Genomic DNA, 16,750 nt, shown 5'->3' with positions numbered 1-16,750 from the left:
ACTGATAACAATGGGAGGCACCAAGAAGCCTCCCTAAAGCAGGCGGGGCCTTGTGAGTGGGTGGTGGGAGGGATCAGGGCTTCCTCAGCATCTGTCAGTCCCCGGAGCATCTGAAGGGGCCCCTTATACTAGGAGGAAAGAGTAGAGCTGGCCCCTGTGGGTTCCCAGTGCCTGGCCTCTCCCAGTTCCTCAGCCCTCCCTCACAGACACCCTCCACAGAGCAGCACAGCGCAGAGGGCAGAGACAGCAGCCCCGAGAGCATTTTCCAACACAACTACATTTATTCCCTTTACACACAAGGCCCCCAAGGCACGGCTTCCCACTCCCCAGCCCCTTCCCCGCAGGCCCTCCCTTCCTGCCCTCCCGTTCAGCCACCCTCTCCCTCCCCTCCCTCCCCCTCCCTCCTCCCTTCCTGCCCTCCCCATTCAGCCACCTCTCCCTCCCCCCCCCCCCCCCCCCCCCCCCCCCCCCCCCCCCCCCCCTCCCTCCCCCCCCCACCCTCCTCCCTTCCTGCCCTCCCCATTCAGCCACCTCTCCCTCCCCTCCCTCCCCTACCCTCCAAAGCTAAGGCCCAGAAGATCAGCACTGGAGGAGAAGCAGCCTTTGCTTTGGGGCACTGGGTGCCATGAGGGTCCGAGAGTTCACAGCCCCACCCTTGGATTGGCACCAGACAGCCTGCCCTGTGGTGGCCCCTACTGTCTACAATGCCGCTTCTTCTTCCTCCTGGAGACCAAGGGGTCACCCTTTCTCTTTTGAGACTGTGAAAGAGCTCCCTGGGGTCCTCGCCCTCCTGGGCTGAGAAGGCCCGAGGAAGGGACAGGGCTCTGGGACAGCCTCCAGGGCCGCAGCCTATGGTGGGAACCCACGACATAGACCATGCCAGGGATTTCCCTCTCCTCACTTGACCCCTTAGCCAGCCCCTGTGACTCCCTGACAGGAGATGCTCCAGGGAGATCCAAGGTGTCCTTGGCCCCCAGGCCAGGGCAGGTGGGTCTGTGGTCCTGGGGAGGAGAGGTTGTCCGGGCAGCCCTCAGCCCGGGGGAATCCTGACAACCCCAAAGCACAGCAGGGTCTTTGGACCGGGCCATGCCAGTGCTCACTCTGCCCTGTCCCTGAGGGTCCCGGGCAGCCGTCTGTGGTGAGGAGGTTTCCACGCTGACCCTTTGTTGGGGGTCAGGGACGTCTCTCGCTGCTCCTTGGCCAGCTGAAAACTTAGGACTTGAGTCCATCCGGGCCGTGCCATGTCTAGGGGCTGATCTCACATGCCATTTCTCATTCAAGGAGACGAGGCGCTTCTCCACTAGCTGCAGGAGGAAAGGGGGCACTTACTGGTGCTGCCCCAGGTGTGAGCAGGGCCCAGGATGGTGGAGACCAGGGCACTTGGGCTGGAGGCAGGGAAGCCTGAGGCACCTGGGCTTCATGTCAAAGGGAGAGGGTGTGGCTCTGCTGGGCATCCCGTTGGGCCTCACTGCAGCTTGCATCCTGACTCCCCTCCCTGGCTCCTCTCCATCCTACTCCCTCTGAACCTGCATCTTCCCACCCCAGAGTGGCTCCCCAAGAAGCTGAGCATCCCCAGCAGGGTGGGGTTAGACAATCGGGTGGGCCTTGTGTGCCGGGTCCGTCCTGCCCCTGGGGTACCTGGGTTCCCCTCCCTCCGCTGCTCTACCTGGGCAAGGGTGAGTTCTTCCTCCTGCTCCAGCTCCTGGCTTAGGGCCAATAAATCCATCTCTGGGTCTGGGGAAAGTAATTCTTCCAGGAATCGGCAGTGAATGACGGCCTCCACCTGGAAACAGAAGGAAGAAGGCGTGAACTTCCTGGGCAGGGAGTAACCTGGAGCCAAGGACACCCGGAGGAGACGCAGAAAGCGGGGAGGGCCCCATCCCCACCCTCCTGGGGCTGTCTCATATCACGGCGACCACCAGCTACGCACACAGACCACAGACCTGGTAGCATACACACATACAGACAGAGACACACAAACCACACACAAACACACAGACCCACGTACGACACAGGAAAAGACACAGACACAAGTAACATACACATTCACACCCACACAGACACACAGTAACAAATCACAGACACAAACATGCAGCAACACATAGACACACACAATCACATACACAGACACTCAAATCTACAGAAACACACCCACCCACCCCTCTGCTGAGTAGCTAAGGAACAGAGCTTAATTCCAAGGGCCTGGGAGTGCCTACAGGCCTTGGAATCCTACAGACCCTAGGACTCCAGGCAAGCCCACCTTAGTGACAAAGTCTTCCTGGGAACACAGCTTGTCAGTGTAGCTCAGGAGGCCGGGGTCTGAGGTCATCCCGTCCTCTTCCTGCGGCTGCCCGACTTTGCCCTCTTCCCATTGTTCCTCAGGCTCCCCTGTGGCCCCAAGGTGAGACCCCAGCAGCTCCTCCATGATGTCCACATACTCCTGCACCACTTCTGGGGGGATCTCCTCAGGGACCCTGGTCTCTGGCTGGGCCTCTGCCTGGCCTCTGGGTGGATGGTGGCAGGTGGGCCTTGGTCTCCTGGCCTGGGCTGGTGGGCAGGGGCCTGGTCCCGCTGGTTGGCAGGGCAGGCAGTCGGGGCCTTGGGGCCCGCCTTGCTGGGAAGGTGCACTGAGGCAGAGAAGGAGGAGGATGGGCGTGGTGAGGGCAGCTGCTCCTGCCTGCACCACACAGGGGAGGGCAGGGCTTGGGGATGTGAAGTGGGTTCCAGCTGGGTCAGGACCACCTGAACCACAGTGCCCCGGAGGAGACGCCGCAGGAGGGGCACATCTGAGACAGCATCGCTTGGGAGAAGTTTGGAGCCACCGATATGCCGTGTACTCTCCCTCTCATCCCTGCTTCCTGGGCAGAGCATACGTGGAGTTTTGGACAGGCAAGGGGAGAGAGTAAGTAGGAAACGTGACCCGGTCAATACCCACTTGTGATCCACCACCCATGAAGTAGGTATTGACCTGGTCAATACCCAACATACACTCCCAGAAGCTGTCCTGTTGGAGGGAGCAAATCCCCCTCTTGAAGGGAAGCATGGGATGTGGGGACAGTGGCCTCCCTTGGCCCCTTTGACCTTTGCCATGGCTCTTGTGGGAATGTGAGAAGCTGTACCTGGCTGCTTGATCACCTCAGGGGCCGGGGGTCCTTGAGGTTCAAGCCTCAGCAGGGCTGGAGGAGGCGGGCACTGGGGCCCCTTCATCCACTGCGACTTCCGGATCTGCATCTCCTCCTCAGCCTCAAACTCCAGGAACCTGGGGGTGAAGGAGGCACAGGCCATGCTGAGAAGGTCCAGGCCCCCTTCCCCCAGGACCAGGCAGTGGCCTATGGTAGGGCTGGGAAGGAGTGCCTCGGGCGGGCTGTCCAGGCCCTCACTGGGTCCCATCCCCCAGGCCCAGGCGGGAGCTGCTCCCAGAGTTCTGGGCTCACCCCCCCTCACCTGGGCCCTGCAGAGCCCATGGCATCAACGGGGCTTCCTGACTCAAGTCAGGGCCACAAGGCCCAGGAGGGTCCCGGGGACCCCTCCTCCAGGTTTCAGCTGGCCAGGGTTGGGGTTGATGGCAGAAGGTATCAGGGATGATGCCCAGATGCAGGACTCCTGAGGCTGGGACTGTGGGACCCTGAAGGATAATTCAAAAGCACAAGGCCTGGGAGACCCCTGGTCAGGAGGAAGCAAAAGCTGAGCCCAGAGGGCAGGGCCCCTTTCCCCTGAGGCTGCTGTCTGTCTGTCTTCACGGAGGGGACTGCCCAGGAGCAAAGGCAGTGAGGCCAGAGAGGGGTCTCATGGTGTCCCGCGTACAGGTCTCCCCTGACCCAACTCCCTGGCCAGGCTGGGATGGGAGAAAACCGACTTCCGGCCACTGCTGTGAGGAGCCTGCCCCCAACTCTGTCTATAGTCAATAGCACCCCTTCTCCCCATCCCCACAGCTGGAGGTGACCCCCTTTGGGCTGCGATGCTGGCTGCCCCTGCCATGACCTCCAGTGTCAAGGCAGGGGTTGGCCCCAGGCCAGGCAAGGGGTGCTTCCCAAGATGGCGGGACAGAGACCCCAGAGCACTCCAGGTGGCGGGAGCAGCTTCATGAGGGAGCCAGGGGCCCAGGGTGTCCTATGTTTGTCCACACCCTCCTCATGCTCCATGCTGAGAAGCCACCACAGCCACTGGGCCTCTGTCATTCACTCTCACCCTGCCACACGGGCCCTGCCCCCAGGACCCCAGACTCACTTTTCTGCCATCTCGTAGAATTTCATCCGGTCAAAGTTGCTCGTGTGCTGCCATTCCCGCATGGCCCACCACAGTCCCTCCTCCAGGGTCATGGTGGGCTTCCGCCGGGCCAGGGATCGGAGAACTGGGCTGTAAACCAGTGCAGTCAGTCCCAGTCTGTAAGCCCACCCTCCATCCCGAGCCCACCTGGTCCCAACACCCAGCCCCTGTCCTCCTCACACCTGTCCTGCCATCTGTCCTTGTCCTGTTCTCCCCCATGTGGGCTCCTCAGGCCCCAGGACATGCCCCCAAGATCAAACAACACAAGCTACTGAGTGGCCTCTCCGACTGCCCCTCGAGTCCTCGGTGTTATGATGTTGAGAAGTGAACTGAGTACTATGGGTGGAACATGTGTGTCCCCAACATTCCTGTGCTGAAGCCCTCAGTGCCAGTGTTTCGGTATTTGGAGGCAATCAGGGTTAGAGCAGGTCATGAGCGTGGGTCCCAGTCATGGAATCTGAGCCCTGATAAGGGCAGGAGGAGGCACCAGGGCTCTTCCTCTCAGCCATAAGAGGACACAGCCAGAGGCAGCTCTCTCCAGCCAGGAAGAAGGCCCTGACCAGACACCAAATCTGCTGTCACCTTGATCTGGGACTTCTGGCCTCTGGAACTGAGAGACATGAACGTGTCTTGATAAAGCACCCAGTCTATGGGATTTGTTACGGCAGAGCCTGAGCTGACTGAGACACCACGCACACAGAATGACCTGGGAGCAAGGGTTAAAGTGCAGGTTCCAGGGCCCCAGGACTGAGCATTTAACCAGCTTCCTGGGGACTCTGGAGCAAGGCAGCCCCTGGGGACACAGCCTCAGGGTCCTGGAGCTTGAGGAGCAGGAGCACACGTCCAGAACCAAAGGAGAGCGGTGTCCAAGCCTCAAGCAGCAGACTCCCTTCAGGAGCCAGGGGCCTGGGCCCCGGCTCACTCAAGAATCAGAGTCCCCAGTGCACCAGGGCTCCACTCCAAGGGCGGATGCAACCAGTTCCAGGGTGCGGGGGCAGCGAGATTGTTGAGGAGGAAGATGGGGCCGCCTTCCACCTACAACCCAGGCAGGGGACTTCCCTAGGGGAGTGGCCAGTGTGTTGCACAGTGGATGTGCTCAAGCTCCTGTTTGCTCATCAGCGGGAAACACAGGGTCACAGAGGTGCCGCAGGGTGGAGAGAGGCAGGGACTGGGAATGAAACCACAAACTCTCCCAGATGCTGACGTTGCTGCCTCAGAGTCACCACAGTCCACGGCTCTGGGCTGCTGGGCTCATGGTGCACTCAGAGCTATCACTGGAGCCTGTGGCTTTGGGGAGCGCTCTCTTAGATGGCCTAGTCCTGATAATGACAGTAATGGGGACAGTAATCGTAATTGCTGTCATGTAATGTGTCATAGAATGTGCCAGGTACTGTGCTACACATGTCATACGTGAGCTCAAGTCATGTCTTTGCCATCCTCTGAATGAAGCACCATTGTCCTTTTTTCTAGGGGGGATTGAGGGTGAAGATGCAAATACCTGCCCAGCATTGACCCTAGTGCAGGGCCCAAGACCATCCCCCTGTGCAGGCTCCACCACCACTGTGCTAACTGGACCTCAGCAGAACAGTGTGGGTGTGTGCCAGGTTCCTGATGGGCCCTTCCCCCAGCCCCATGTGATGTGCCCCTGGCCATCGACACTCAGTTCAAGGGAAGGCACTGGGGTGTACACTCAAAGACCTAAACCTAGGGTGGGTGCGGTGGCTCACGCCTGCAATCCCAGCACTTTGGGAGGCTGAGGCGGGTGGATCACAAGGTCAGGAGTTCAAGACCAGCCTGCTCAACATAGTGAAACCCTGTCTCTACTAAAAAATATAAAAAATTAGCCGGGCATGGTGGCGGGCGCCTGTAATCCCACGTACTCGGGAGGCTGAGGCAGGAGAATCGCTTGAACCCAGGAGGCAGAGGTTGCGGTGAGCCAAGATTGCACCATTGCACTCCAGCCTGGGTGACAGTGTGAGACTCCATCTCAAACAAACAAACAAAAAAGATCTAAAGCCAAACCGTGGCTCACGTCTCACCAAGAACCCTCTCTGACCTGGGTCTTCTGTAAACATTGCTGTGAAAATTATTGAAAGTAAAAGCCGGGAGCGGTGGCTCATGCCTGTAATCCCAGCATTTTGGGAGGCCGAGGTGGGCGGATCACCATGTCAGGAGATTGAGAGCATCCTGGCTAACACAGTGAAACCCTGTCTCTACTAAAAATACAAAAAAATTAGCCGGGCATGGTGGCCGGCATCTGTAGTCCCAGCTACTCGGGAGGCTGAGGCAGGAGAATGGTGTGAACCTGGGAGGTAGAGCTTGCAGTGAGCCGAGATCGCGCCACTGCACTCCAGCCTGGGCAACAGAGTGAGACTCCATCTCAAAAAAAAAAAAAAAAAAAAAAAAAGAAAGAAAAGAAAAAAAAGTGAGTATTGGGGCCGGGCACGATGGCTCGTGCCTGTAATCTCAGCACTTTGAGAGGCTGAGGCGGGCAGATCACCTGAGGTCAGGAGTTTGAGACCAGCCTGACCAACATGGAGAAACGCCATCTCTACTAATAAAAAATTAGCCAGGCATGGTGGCGCATGCCTGTAATCCCAACTACTCAGGAAGCTGAGGCAGCAGAATCACTTGAACCTGGGAGGCGGAGGTTGTGATGAGCTGAGAGTGCGCCATTGCACTCCAGCCTGGGCAACAAGAGCGAAAGTCCGTCTCAAAAAAAAAAAAAAAAAAGTAATGATTGGCTGGACTTACAGGACAGTGACAGGCAGTTGACATGAGGCCCCTGACAGTCTGTCCTGAGCCGCAGCCAGATTAATGTTGCTGAAAATGTACCTCCCCATAGTGCAACCCATCACCCTCACAACTGCCCTGCAAGCTACCCTGAACAGTGTGACCTCCTGTCCATCCAGCAGCCTCTTTACATGTGAGCTGCAGGACAAGCTCCGATGCCCCGAGGACACTCACATTAGGAAGCAGGAAAGCGCTTCAGTGTCAGGACTCTGGGGAAGGTGCCTCCAGGCCAGAGGCTTGTAGTGCTGCCAGAGTCGGAAGTTCTCATAGACACTCTTGGGGTTACAGGAGTCGTCCGGCGGGGCCTTGGCCTGGGAGGGAGCCAGGCTGCCCTCTCCATGAGCCCCTTGTGGCCATGGCCCAGCATTCCCTGGGGACACGATGGCGGCCACCTGGGCAGCCGGTGGTGGTGGAAGAGGAAGGCCGTGGGACCAGCCTCCCTCACAGGCCTGGGTGCCACCAACCACCTGGGCAGATGTAACGGGCACCCCAGGAGCAGCTGCCAGGAGTAGGGGAGGTGGACACACGACACCTCGGCAGAGGGCGCCTGGAGCCTGCCAGATGAGAGGGGCCTGAGTTAGGACCAAGGTCTGTGCCTGAGGGGCCTTCACAGGCCCCACTTCTGTCCTCATCTGGACAAAGACGTTGGAAGCCCCGGCCCCACGCGGGCCACAGCCATCCTGTCCTGCCACCAGAGGTGTGCTGGGGAAGGCAGACAGCACCAGAGGGCTGCCTGGAGGAACTGCTGCAGTCACAAGGGGCAGCCCATGTGCTAGGCTGGGAGCGGGTGTGGCGAAGGGCAAAGTCGTGAACACAGACAGGGAGGTGCCAGGGTTCATGGTCATGCCCGGTCCCAGCACTGGGCATGCTGTGGAGACAAAGGAAAGAGATGAATGAGATGGGGTCTCCAGCTCCGCACTAGTCACTGGGGAATCAGAAGGAGTCCCAAGAGCTGAGGGCGTGTGACAGGGAAACTATGCAGCTTGCAAGTGTCCCTGAGTGTGCATCGGATGCTCTGTTCCTCCACAGGAGAGTCGCTCCACTAGACAGCCTGGCCCCGGTCACCAAGACTCCCTGACCTTTGTCTGCCAAGAAGAAACAGCCAAGCCTTTGCTGTCTCTGAGGGTCTCCCTCGGGTGTCCCTGGCAGCCTGCACCAGCCTCACAGGCATCTCCCACGCCATGGGTCAGGGATGAGTCTCTCAGTGGCTTGGTGCCTCTCAGCGTGCTCAGCAGGAGGTGAGGGGCCTACCCCAGGGCAGTGCTCAGCACTCAGAAGGCTGACGGGAGGCCAGAATATTATGGCCCCATCTCGTCTTCAGTCTTCCTTTTCCTGAAGCTCTTGTAAACCCCTTTCTTTCCTAGCTCAACACAACAAAAGAAAACCACTGGATAGGCCAGGCGTGCTGGTTCCTGCCTGTAATCCCAGCACTTTGGGAGGCCCAGGCGGGTGGATCACCTGAGGTCGGGAGTTCAAGACCAGTCTGGCCAACGTGGTGAAACCCTATCTCTACTAAAATACAAAAATTAGCTGATGGTGCATGCCTGTAATCCCAGCTACTCAGGAAGCTGAGACAGAAGAATTGCTTGAACCCAGGAGGCAGAGGCTGCAGTGAGCCGAGATCGTGGCACTTCATTCCAGCCCAGGTGACAGAGTGAGACTCCATCTCAAAAAAAAAAAAGAAAACCACTGGATGGAAACTCACCCAAGCCAGCGCCCTAGGAACCCTGAAGATAACCCATAATGCATCACGCCCAGCATGCAAGTGATTGTCCTGGCACCACCCACACAAGTGTTAAATAGGGGTCAGATTCAGGCCACCCATTCCTCAGTGCTCAGTGGTCCCAGCTGCCACTCAGGAAGCTCCGTTCCCAGGCAGCAGATCTGAGAAGCAGTGGTGGAGTCCCCTGAGATATTGTCATTGTGAAGCCAGCAACAGCTGCACATGATTAGAACACAGCCAGCAAATGATGAGCAGCAGGGCTATCAGGGGAGGTGTCTAGGGATTTTCACAGCTGCTGGTCATGTTACAATAGGTAGTGGGACAAGGAGCCCATCTCTGGTCCTGCTCCTTTGAGCTCCCAATAACCGAACATAGTGACCAACCAAGAACCAGGGGTTCTTGGGCCACAGGCCAGGTGAGGCAAAGTTGTCTGGAACTCATCCCTGTTCACTAGGACCTCATGCAGTCTCTAGTCAAGGGGAATAAGGGATACAGCACATGCACCTCATCAGTCAGGACACACATCCTAATTTGAATAAGAATAATAATAATAATAGGAGTGTCTTCCTATTTGTGCGCTACTCTCCTTCCTCTACTGAAAAGGAAACCAGCCTTTTCAGACCCTTCCACTGAGACCCAGCAAGAATCCACACCTGTCCCCTGTTCATGAGGTAGTATAAGTGGAATGGGGCAAATTCTTCATCTCCACACAAACACAAAGTGCAGAGGACAGGCCACGAGCTGGCAGACAAGAGGAAGTGGGTCTGAAGACCTGCGCTTCCACAAAAGGGCAAACGATTCAGAACAACTCAGGAAGCCCAGGCCCTGTGTTGCCTGAACTTCCCCATCTGTCCCCACCTCTGTTAAATCAAAGCCAACGGCTACCTGAACTGATGGAGAAGCCAGCTCTGGGGAGGGAGCTGAGAGGCTCTGGGCTGTGGCAGTTATAGTGGCCCCCAGCCTCGCCCACCCAGAGGCTGTCACTACATGCTCTGTCACAGCCAACCCACCCAACAGTTTTCTGGCTGAGACCACTTCTCCCCACTCCTCCCTAAGAACTAGAAAACTCCAGTCCAAATCCCTCTAAACACTATGGAAGGGCACCTTCCAGGTGCCTGAAGACACAGCACAGGGCTCAGGCTTGCCCATCATTCTCCCTGGGCCACCAGCACAACACGATCCCACCACTCCCTACAAACACAATGACGTGATCTGTCCCCCTCTAGAAAGCATCAATCCATCCACTCCATCCTTTCCCCTACACGGTGTATTCCCCCAGCCATCTTGGTCCACCTCTAAGGAGCCGTCCTCCCTAACCACAGACTCAGGGTGCCATGGCCATCCCCAGGTGTGATGTCCTTGGGGACATCCAGTGCTCCCTCCCTCCTTGACATCAGCCCTATCAGCTGTCCCCAGGGGCAGTTCAAATTTGAATTCCTAAGGAGTTGAGGCATGGCAGAGTCAGATAATGCCCCAGTCCCTACAGGTTCACCTCCATTTGAAGCCATTCCCTCAGGCTGGGTACTGACCACCACTGTCTGGCAGCTTCCGCAGTGAAAAAAGTCAAGGGCAGGACCTAGAGAGTGACCTGACTCAGCAGATACTCCTGAGTCCAACTGAAGCAGGGAAAATTTGAATGTAAATAGGTTTGGAACACAGGACCCCAGGCATTCTGCAGAGGGGGAGGGGCGGTGGGCAGCTGGGCTTGGCAGGGGTGGAGGACATTCTGTGAAGGGCTCTGGCCAGTAGGCAAGAACCTGAGGTTCCCTTCCAACTGGACGGCAGCAACACAGACGGTGTGCGCCTCTTTAGGGACTTTTAAATTGTCCTTCTGACTCACAGCAAAAGCTTCTACCTGATGTCCCCTTTACTTCCATTCTTTATCAACAGACCTACTTTTGTGCCAATCAACCCATGCTCTTTCCCACTTTGGCTCTTTCCCACTCTTGATGAATTTCCACAGGGGCCGCACTTACTTAACAAAATTCAGAACACGTTTTCAGTCTGAGAAACACAGGGGTTCTTAGGAAGGCAAGGGGACCGAGTGTTTGAAATCAGAATGGTCTCAGCCGATCCAGCTATTAGGTGGCTGTGTGCTCATCATTGTTTAGGAGGCAATCCTTGTGCCCCCAGGTCATGTATGTTGCTGGAATCTGTCCACACCAGTAGGCCAGCCTTACTTCCCATCCCCTTTCTTGGGAAGACTCAGTCCAGGAAAGAGTGGCTATGTGACCTACAGCACCGAGACCAGAAATCCTTTCATTTTGTTTCCCAGCATATTGTGCTGGTGTTAAATGTTTATTTTGTATCTTTACATGAGTTTAACTTAACTAAGCAATACTTTTGCATGGCTTCAAATTCAAATTGTGCACAGTGGAATAGGCAGTGACCAGTCTTCTTCCCACCTCTTTTCTCTGGCCACCACATTTTCTTTCCTGGAGGAAACAGGTGTTATCTGATTCTTTTTCATCTTTCCAGAGATATATTATGCAACCAAAAGCATAATGAAGCTATTTTTGCTGTCTAAAAATATTTTCAGGTTCTTTGGGTAAAAATTAATATATTAATATGTTCCAGTATTCTTCTGATATTTGCAGTGACTGTATTTGTCCCACTAATGTGGTTCCTCTCTTTATTTCTGTAGGCAAATTGCTAGAATGAGAAGTTGGACTGTTTTTTAAAATTAAAAATACATGAAAGAACATAGTGGCCAGATTTAGCAAGTATGAATAAAGAATACCAAGTGGAATTTGAATTGAAGATAAACAGTGAATTAGTTTTTACTATAATTATGATCCATATGACATTTAGAGTACACTTTTACAAAAAAAAAAAATCTGTCCTTTATCTGTGCTATTCACATTTCACTGGGATCTTGCACTTTATCTGGTAACTCTTCCCAAAAAAGTATAATATATTAGGCAATTATTGTTAACTCTCCACTGTGAGAGTGAGAACTTGCAGTAAGGAGACTCAAGTGTGAATCTTGGCTGCACCACAAAAAGATGCTGCACCACAACCATTGCAGAAAACAATAGCAGGCTGATTTGATGAAAGGATGTCAGGAGTAGCCATTATACCCTTCTCAGCTTCCGGGTTTAGTGGCAGTACGCACAGTTTTAAGGGACAGGAGGGCAGAACACCATCTTTTTCTTTCCTAACATAAAGTGGCTTACAATTCCTAGAACTCTGGTTTCTCCAGGAGTTAGAAATCCACAACCCATGTCCATTCTGAGACAAGCAAGCATGCTATCCACCAATGTCCCATCCCCATTCCCATGCATCCCCTCGCATGTGTGAATCCTGGCTGGCCTCTCTCAGCTCATTGCTGTCCTCATCTTCATCACAAATGTCATCACATGTGGTTCTCAGCATGGAAATTATTGTAGCCTGTCTTTAAAAAAACTTCATTCTCATTTTCACACGGAGAATTGCTGTTTATCAGCGTCAAAATGACAGGAAAGAGCACTCATGTTCTGTGTTGTGAACAAGGGGAGTGTTAGGAAACTGGTCAAAGGAGATGAGGAGTGAGTACTCAGAGGACAGCAACAAAATCTGAGACACACACGTCACTCCGTGCTGGGCAGCAGTCATTTTGCACTGATGGGTGGGTGTTGGGGAAGGGAAGAGGCCTTCAGCCGGACCGGTGCACAACTGTGAACATTCACTGAAACACACCCTGTTGGCACTTAAGCATTTGCCCCTTTTGAAGACATTTGGACTCAAGAAGGCAGAGTTGCAGAAAATGTAACAGGGGCCACACTGCAGAGGCAGGTGGTGGATTGCAAGTCTCAAGCCCAGGGTTCTCCCCTCCTTGCCCCAGTTGTAGGAAAAAGTCATTTCCTAACTCCTGTCCAATATCCTCATGAGTTCTCGGTTTTGTCCCAACTCTAAACCTGAATGGTCCAGCGAGCATTTCTATGAAATGCCTCCACAGTGGCCACTGGGAGGGGAGTGACCTCCACACAGTGACTGCCTGTCTGGGTGCTCCCAGGCCTTTTGTCCTCTGAGCCAGAGCTGCCTCCTTACACGCAGCCCTCTTCTGCTGTGCAACTCTACCTCGATCTTAGCTGAGAAGATCAACGGAGAGCAATTCAAGCAAAAATCATGGTAAACTTACCAAAACCAAACCAAACCAAACAAACAGTAAACACTTTGGAGATCTTTCTGAGACTCGATCTTTTATCAAGGGGCAAAAACTTAAATGATTTTCAATTAGTAACTTCATCTAAGAGGGATGTTGAGGCAAAATATCACACTCAGGCACTGAAGAAGGGCAGAATTCTTGGTTGCTTCCTCCCTTATCAAGTCAGTCAGCTGATGCTTTCTCAAGATGCTCATGCATGGCTTTGATACAGGATTTGAATGAGTCTTTTTCTGAGCCACCGATAGAAAAAGTATACTGTGGAACAGTGTCTTGTCTCAGTTCTGAAATCGCTTCTGTATGTGTTTGAAGTCCTAGACCCCAGGAGGAGAGACAATCAAATTAGCCAAAGGTAATCTGTGAAGACTGGCCATGGAAGGTGGTGGCTAAAAGTCCTCTGGTCCCTGCTCTCTGAGTGTGCTCACATAAAGTCCTGGGCCACACTGACTGCTGAGAAAGAACCTATCAGGGCTTGGATCCCCTGTTCAGAGGACAGATGCTCTTCCCCCAAATCACGGAACGGTAGAGGAATGGCGGCTCCATGCTGTGTTTGGTAGAGCTCTCAGTCTCTGCACTTGAGGCCCTGGGCCATCGTAGACGTGAAGGCTCTTCAGTGTCATCACGTGGAGACAGATGATAGGAATCCTGCAAATGAGCAGAAAGGATCTGATGATGAAAATTTCTTCTGAAGCTATTACAAACTCAAGTCAGTGAGTTGCTTCTCTACTAGTTTTCTTTTTCTTTTTTGAGATGGAGTCTTGCTCCTACCTTGAAGTGCAGTGGTGTGATCTCCTCTCACTGCAGCCTCTGCCTCCCGGGTTCAAGCAATTCTCCTGCCTCAGCCTCTCGAGTAGCTGGGACTACAAGTGCGCGCCACCATGCCCCGCTAATTTTTATATTTTTGGTAGAGACGGGATTGCACCATGTTGGCCAGGCTGGTCTCGAACTCGTGACCTCAGGCGATCTACCCGCCTCGGCCTCCCAAAGTGCTGGGATTACAGGCGTGAGCCACTGCACCCGGTCAGACTCGCTCGTTTCTAGGCGGGACGGTCTTGGAGGCTCCAAGGAGGAGGCGTCGCCTAGCCCCAGGAAGCGCCCAGGTGCAGCCTCCCTCCATTTCCCCATCTCCTGCCTGGCCCTCCCAGGGCGGGCTCCAGGCCTGCCCCGCGCGCCTGCGCACGAGCCTCGAGGCCGGCGGGGTTCCAGCGCGCAGCCAGCCGCCCTCAACTGCTCCCAGCATCGGTTGCCGGTGGTTCTGGACAGGGAGACGGCGCAGCGCGAGCGGAAAGGGCGGTTGCCCAACGGCCTTCGCTCTCATGGCGTCCTCCGTGGTGTTACCTAAAAATAAAGTTATTTGTGATTAGAAGGTAATCGCCTCCTGGTCAGGCTTCCGCTGGTCAGCAGTGTCTGCGGGGCGACCCCATCCTTGTGGGAGGGCCTGTGGCTGCGCTCAAGGCGGGAGCGGTCCTTAGCGGGGCCCTGCGGGACGCCCAGGCCGCACTCCTTTCCCTTGCTCGCCTGGCCTTGAAGTGAAGGGGTAAGTTTAACAATGCAGTGGTAACCCCAAAGTTTCTCTCGGCCGTGCAGCGCACATTCCAAACAATGCAAAACTCTTTCCTCCGCAGTTGAAACGTGATGCAGTTCAGCAAAGAAGTAGCTCCTGTCCTCGTAAAATCAGAGAAGTTCCCACGGACGACCTCATTGAGTGAGTTGTGAAGCTTGTTGACTTAATCAGAATGATCAGCCAGCATGCGTGTTCTAATACGCTCGTTTGTCAATGATATGAAAAGCTGAAAAGTGGAATAACAGGCCTTTACTCATAGTCTGTTCACTTGGTAGCACAAGTTGGTTGTGGAAGCAAGAGTGTGGCCAAAGTCAAGAAAAGCTTCTATAAGAATCGCTTACTTATGTGGAATTTAAATAAAAAGTAGTGTGTATCATTATTTGTAAATTGTAGACTACACATGTATTATATCTAAAATTTACTGCACACACGTGTGTGTCTTCTTGGGCGGTTGGTCAGTGTGTGTACTTAATGTGAGAAAGATTTGTTTTGCATTTTGGGGGGTGTGAGATTTGTGGGGGTGGCTGTGTGTATGTGAAAATGTGTTTATATGAATGCTTAGTTTGGAATTTGTTACGTATTTAATTGGTGAGAATCTAATATGTATTCACCTGTGTGGGTTGGTGGTGTCTGTATGGAGATTGCAGATTAAAGAAGGTCATAATTGGGCTGGGCATGGTGGCTCATGCCTGTAATCCCCGCACTTTGGGAGGCTGAGGTGGGCGGATCACTTGAGGTCAGGAGTTCAAGACCAGCCTGGCCAACTTGGCAAAACTCCATCTGTACTAAAAATACAAAAATTAGCCAGGTGTGGTGGCATGCACTTGTAGTCCCAGCTACTCGGGAGGCTGAGGCAGGAGAATTGCTTGAACCCGGGAGGCGGAGGCTGCAGTGAGAGGAGATCACGCCACTGCACTTCAAGGTAGGAGCAAGACTCCATCTCAAAAAAAAAAAGAAAAAAGAAAAGTAAAGAAGATCATTCATAACTATTCATAACTGCTTTTGTGAGAGTGCGTAGGAGTGAGTGTTTATATTTGGAGGATATGAGGTATAATTTATGTATACAAGAAGAACTGGGGTTTGATATTTGTGATTTGGGTTGTGAAGATGTATTTTCCATCAGTTTTCTCAAATGAATGTTGGGGATTTGTATTTGTCTAATGTTTGGCAGATTTGGAAGAATTATCTTGTTGTGCATGTGGGCAATAATAGAGAAAGTGCTTGTGTCTATTTTTGTGAATGTACACTGTGGTTTACATATTTGGGGAATGTAGGAAGACCATTTGTGTGCTTAGGATATGTTGCATCGTTGTGTGTGTTTCTTTTCACGATTTTCAAGGGTTGTGTATGGCCATTTCAATGTGTGGGGGCAGATCCATGACTACTGGGGGACTGGTAGAATGAATGTGTGCAGTTGTGAGGTGGAGTTTGTATGATTCTGTGTCTTGGAAAATGGAGGAGTTATTTCTGTGTGAGCATTTAGAAGTGTGATTACATATGTGCAGGTATTGTGGGACTATATGTATTTGGGCATATGAGGTGGCATGTTTGCATATTTGTGGCATGTTAGTTAATCGCAGGTATATTTAGGTCATGTAGGGAACTCCGTGAGTATTGAGTTTGTGTGTGTGTTCAAGGGCATGGCAGTTTAGATGAATGTTTTGTGGAGCTATGTGCTTGTATTTTTCAGTAAGTGGTTATTAGTGTTATATATTCTGGGAATGTAGTATATGTGTCTCTGATAGAGAGATGGGGTTCTGTGTTTATACAGAAGAGTGAGAGAATTGAATTTATATGTATTAGAGGTATGTGATATGGTTATTGGTATAGTACTTGGCGATGTGAGAGACACTCCCCTCGTTTACAAAGCAGTGCCCAGCTGGTTTGTGCAAGTGGAGAATATGGTGGACCAGCTCCTAAGGAACAATGACCTGTGCTACCGGTGAGCAGTAAGATGTGTTTCTTCATAATGTCTTTTGTCATGGACTTCCAAAGTGCTGGGATTACAGGCATGAGCCACCGTGCCTGGCCTTCCTTAGATAATTTGAACCAGTTTATAACAAAAATTTTAAAACAGACAACAACAAAGTAGAAGACAGACCACCACATAGAAAGTAGAATGAAGTTAAAATTCTGGGCTAATACAATTATGCTGGCTAAACATCGTTAGAAGTGGCAAGGTATAACAGAGAATGTAGATTTTGAAGTCAAACACATTTGTTCACCCCTTCCTTACTGTATAATGTTGAGCAAGTTGCTT

General features: G+C 53.1%; 1 protein-coding gene across 1 annotated transcript; it reads right to left on the bottom strand.

Annotated features, from left to right (window-relative positions):
• Positions 1 to 692: 692 nt before the first annotated feature.
• On the bottom strand, positions 693 to 10,290 carry NUTM2F (NUT family member 2F). The gene is given in 9 exon segments (XM_030815060.1): positions 693 to 1,304; positions 1,667 to 1,783; positions 2,261 to 2,482; positions 2,484 to 2,552; positions 2,554 to 2,627; positions 3,120 to 3,259; positions 4,228 to 4,356; positions 7,234 to 7,927; positions 10,275 to 10,290. Coding segments are annotated over 9 exon segments (2,073 nt in total).
• Between the last annotated feature and the right edge of the window lie 6,460 nt (positions 10,291 to 16,750).

This window comes from Nomascus leucogenys, chromosome 1a, assembly GCF_006542625.1.
Source record: "Nomascus leucogenys isolate Asia chromosome 1a, Asia_NLE_v1, whole genome shotgun sequence".
Lineage (NCBI taxonomy): Eukaryota > Metazoa > Chordata > Mammalia > Primates > Hylobatidae > Nomascus > Nomascus leucogenys.
Note: the sequence above shows the minus strand (reverse complement) of the source record. Positions and strands in the feature narration are given on the sequence as shown.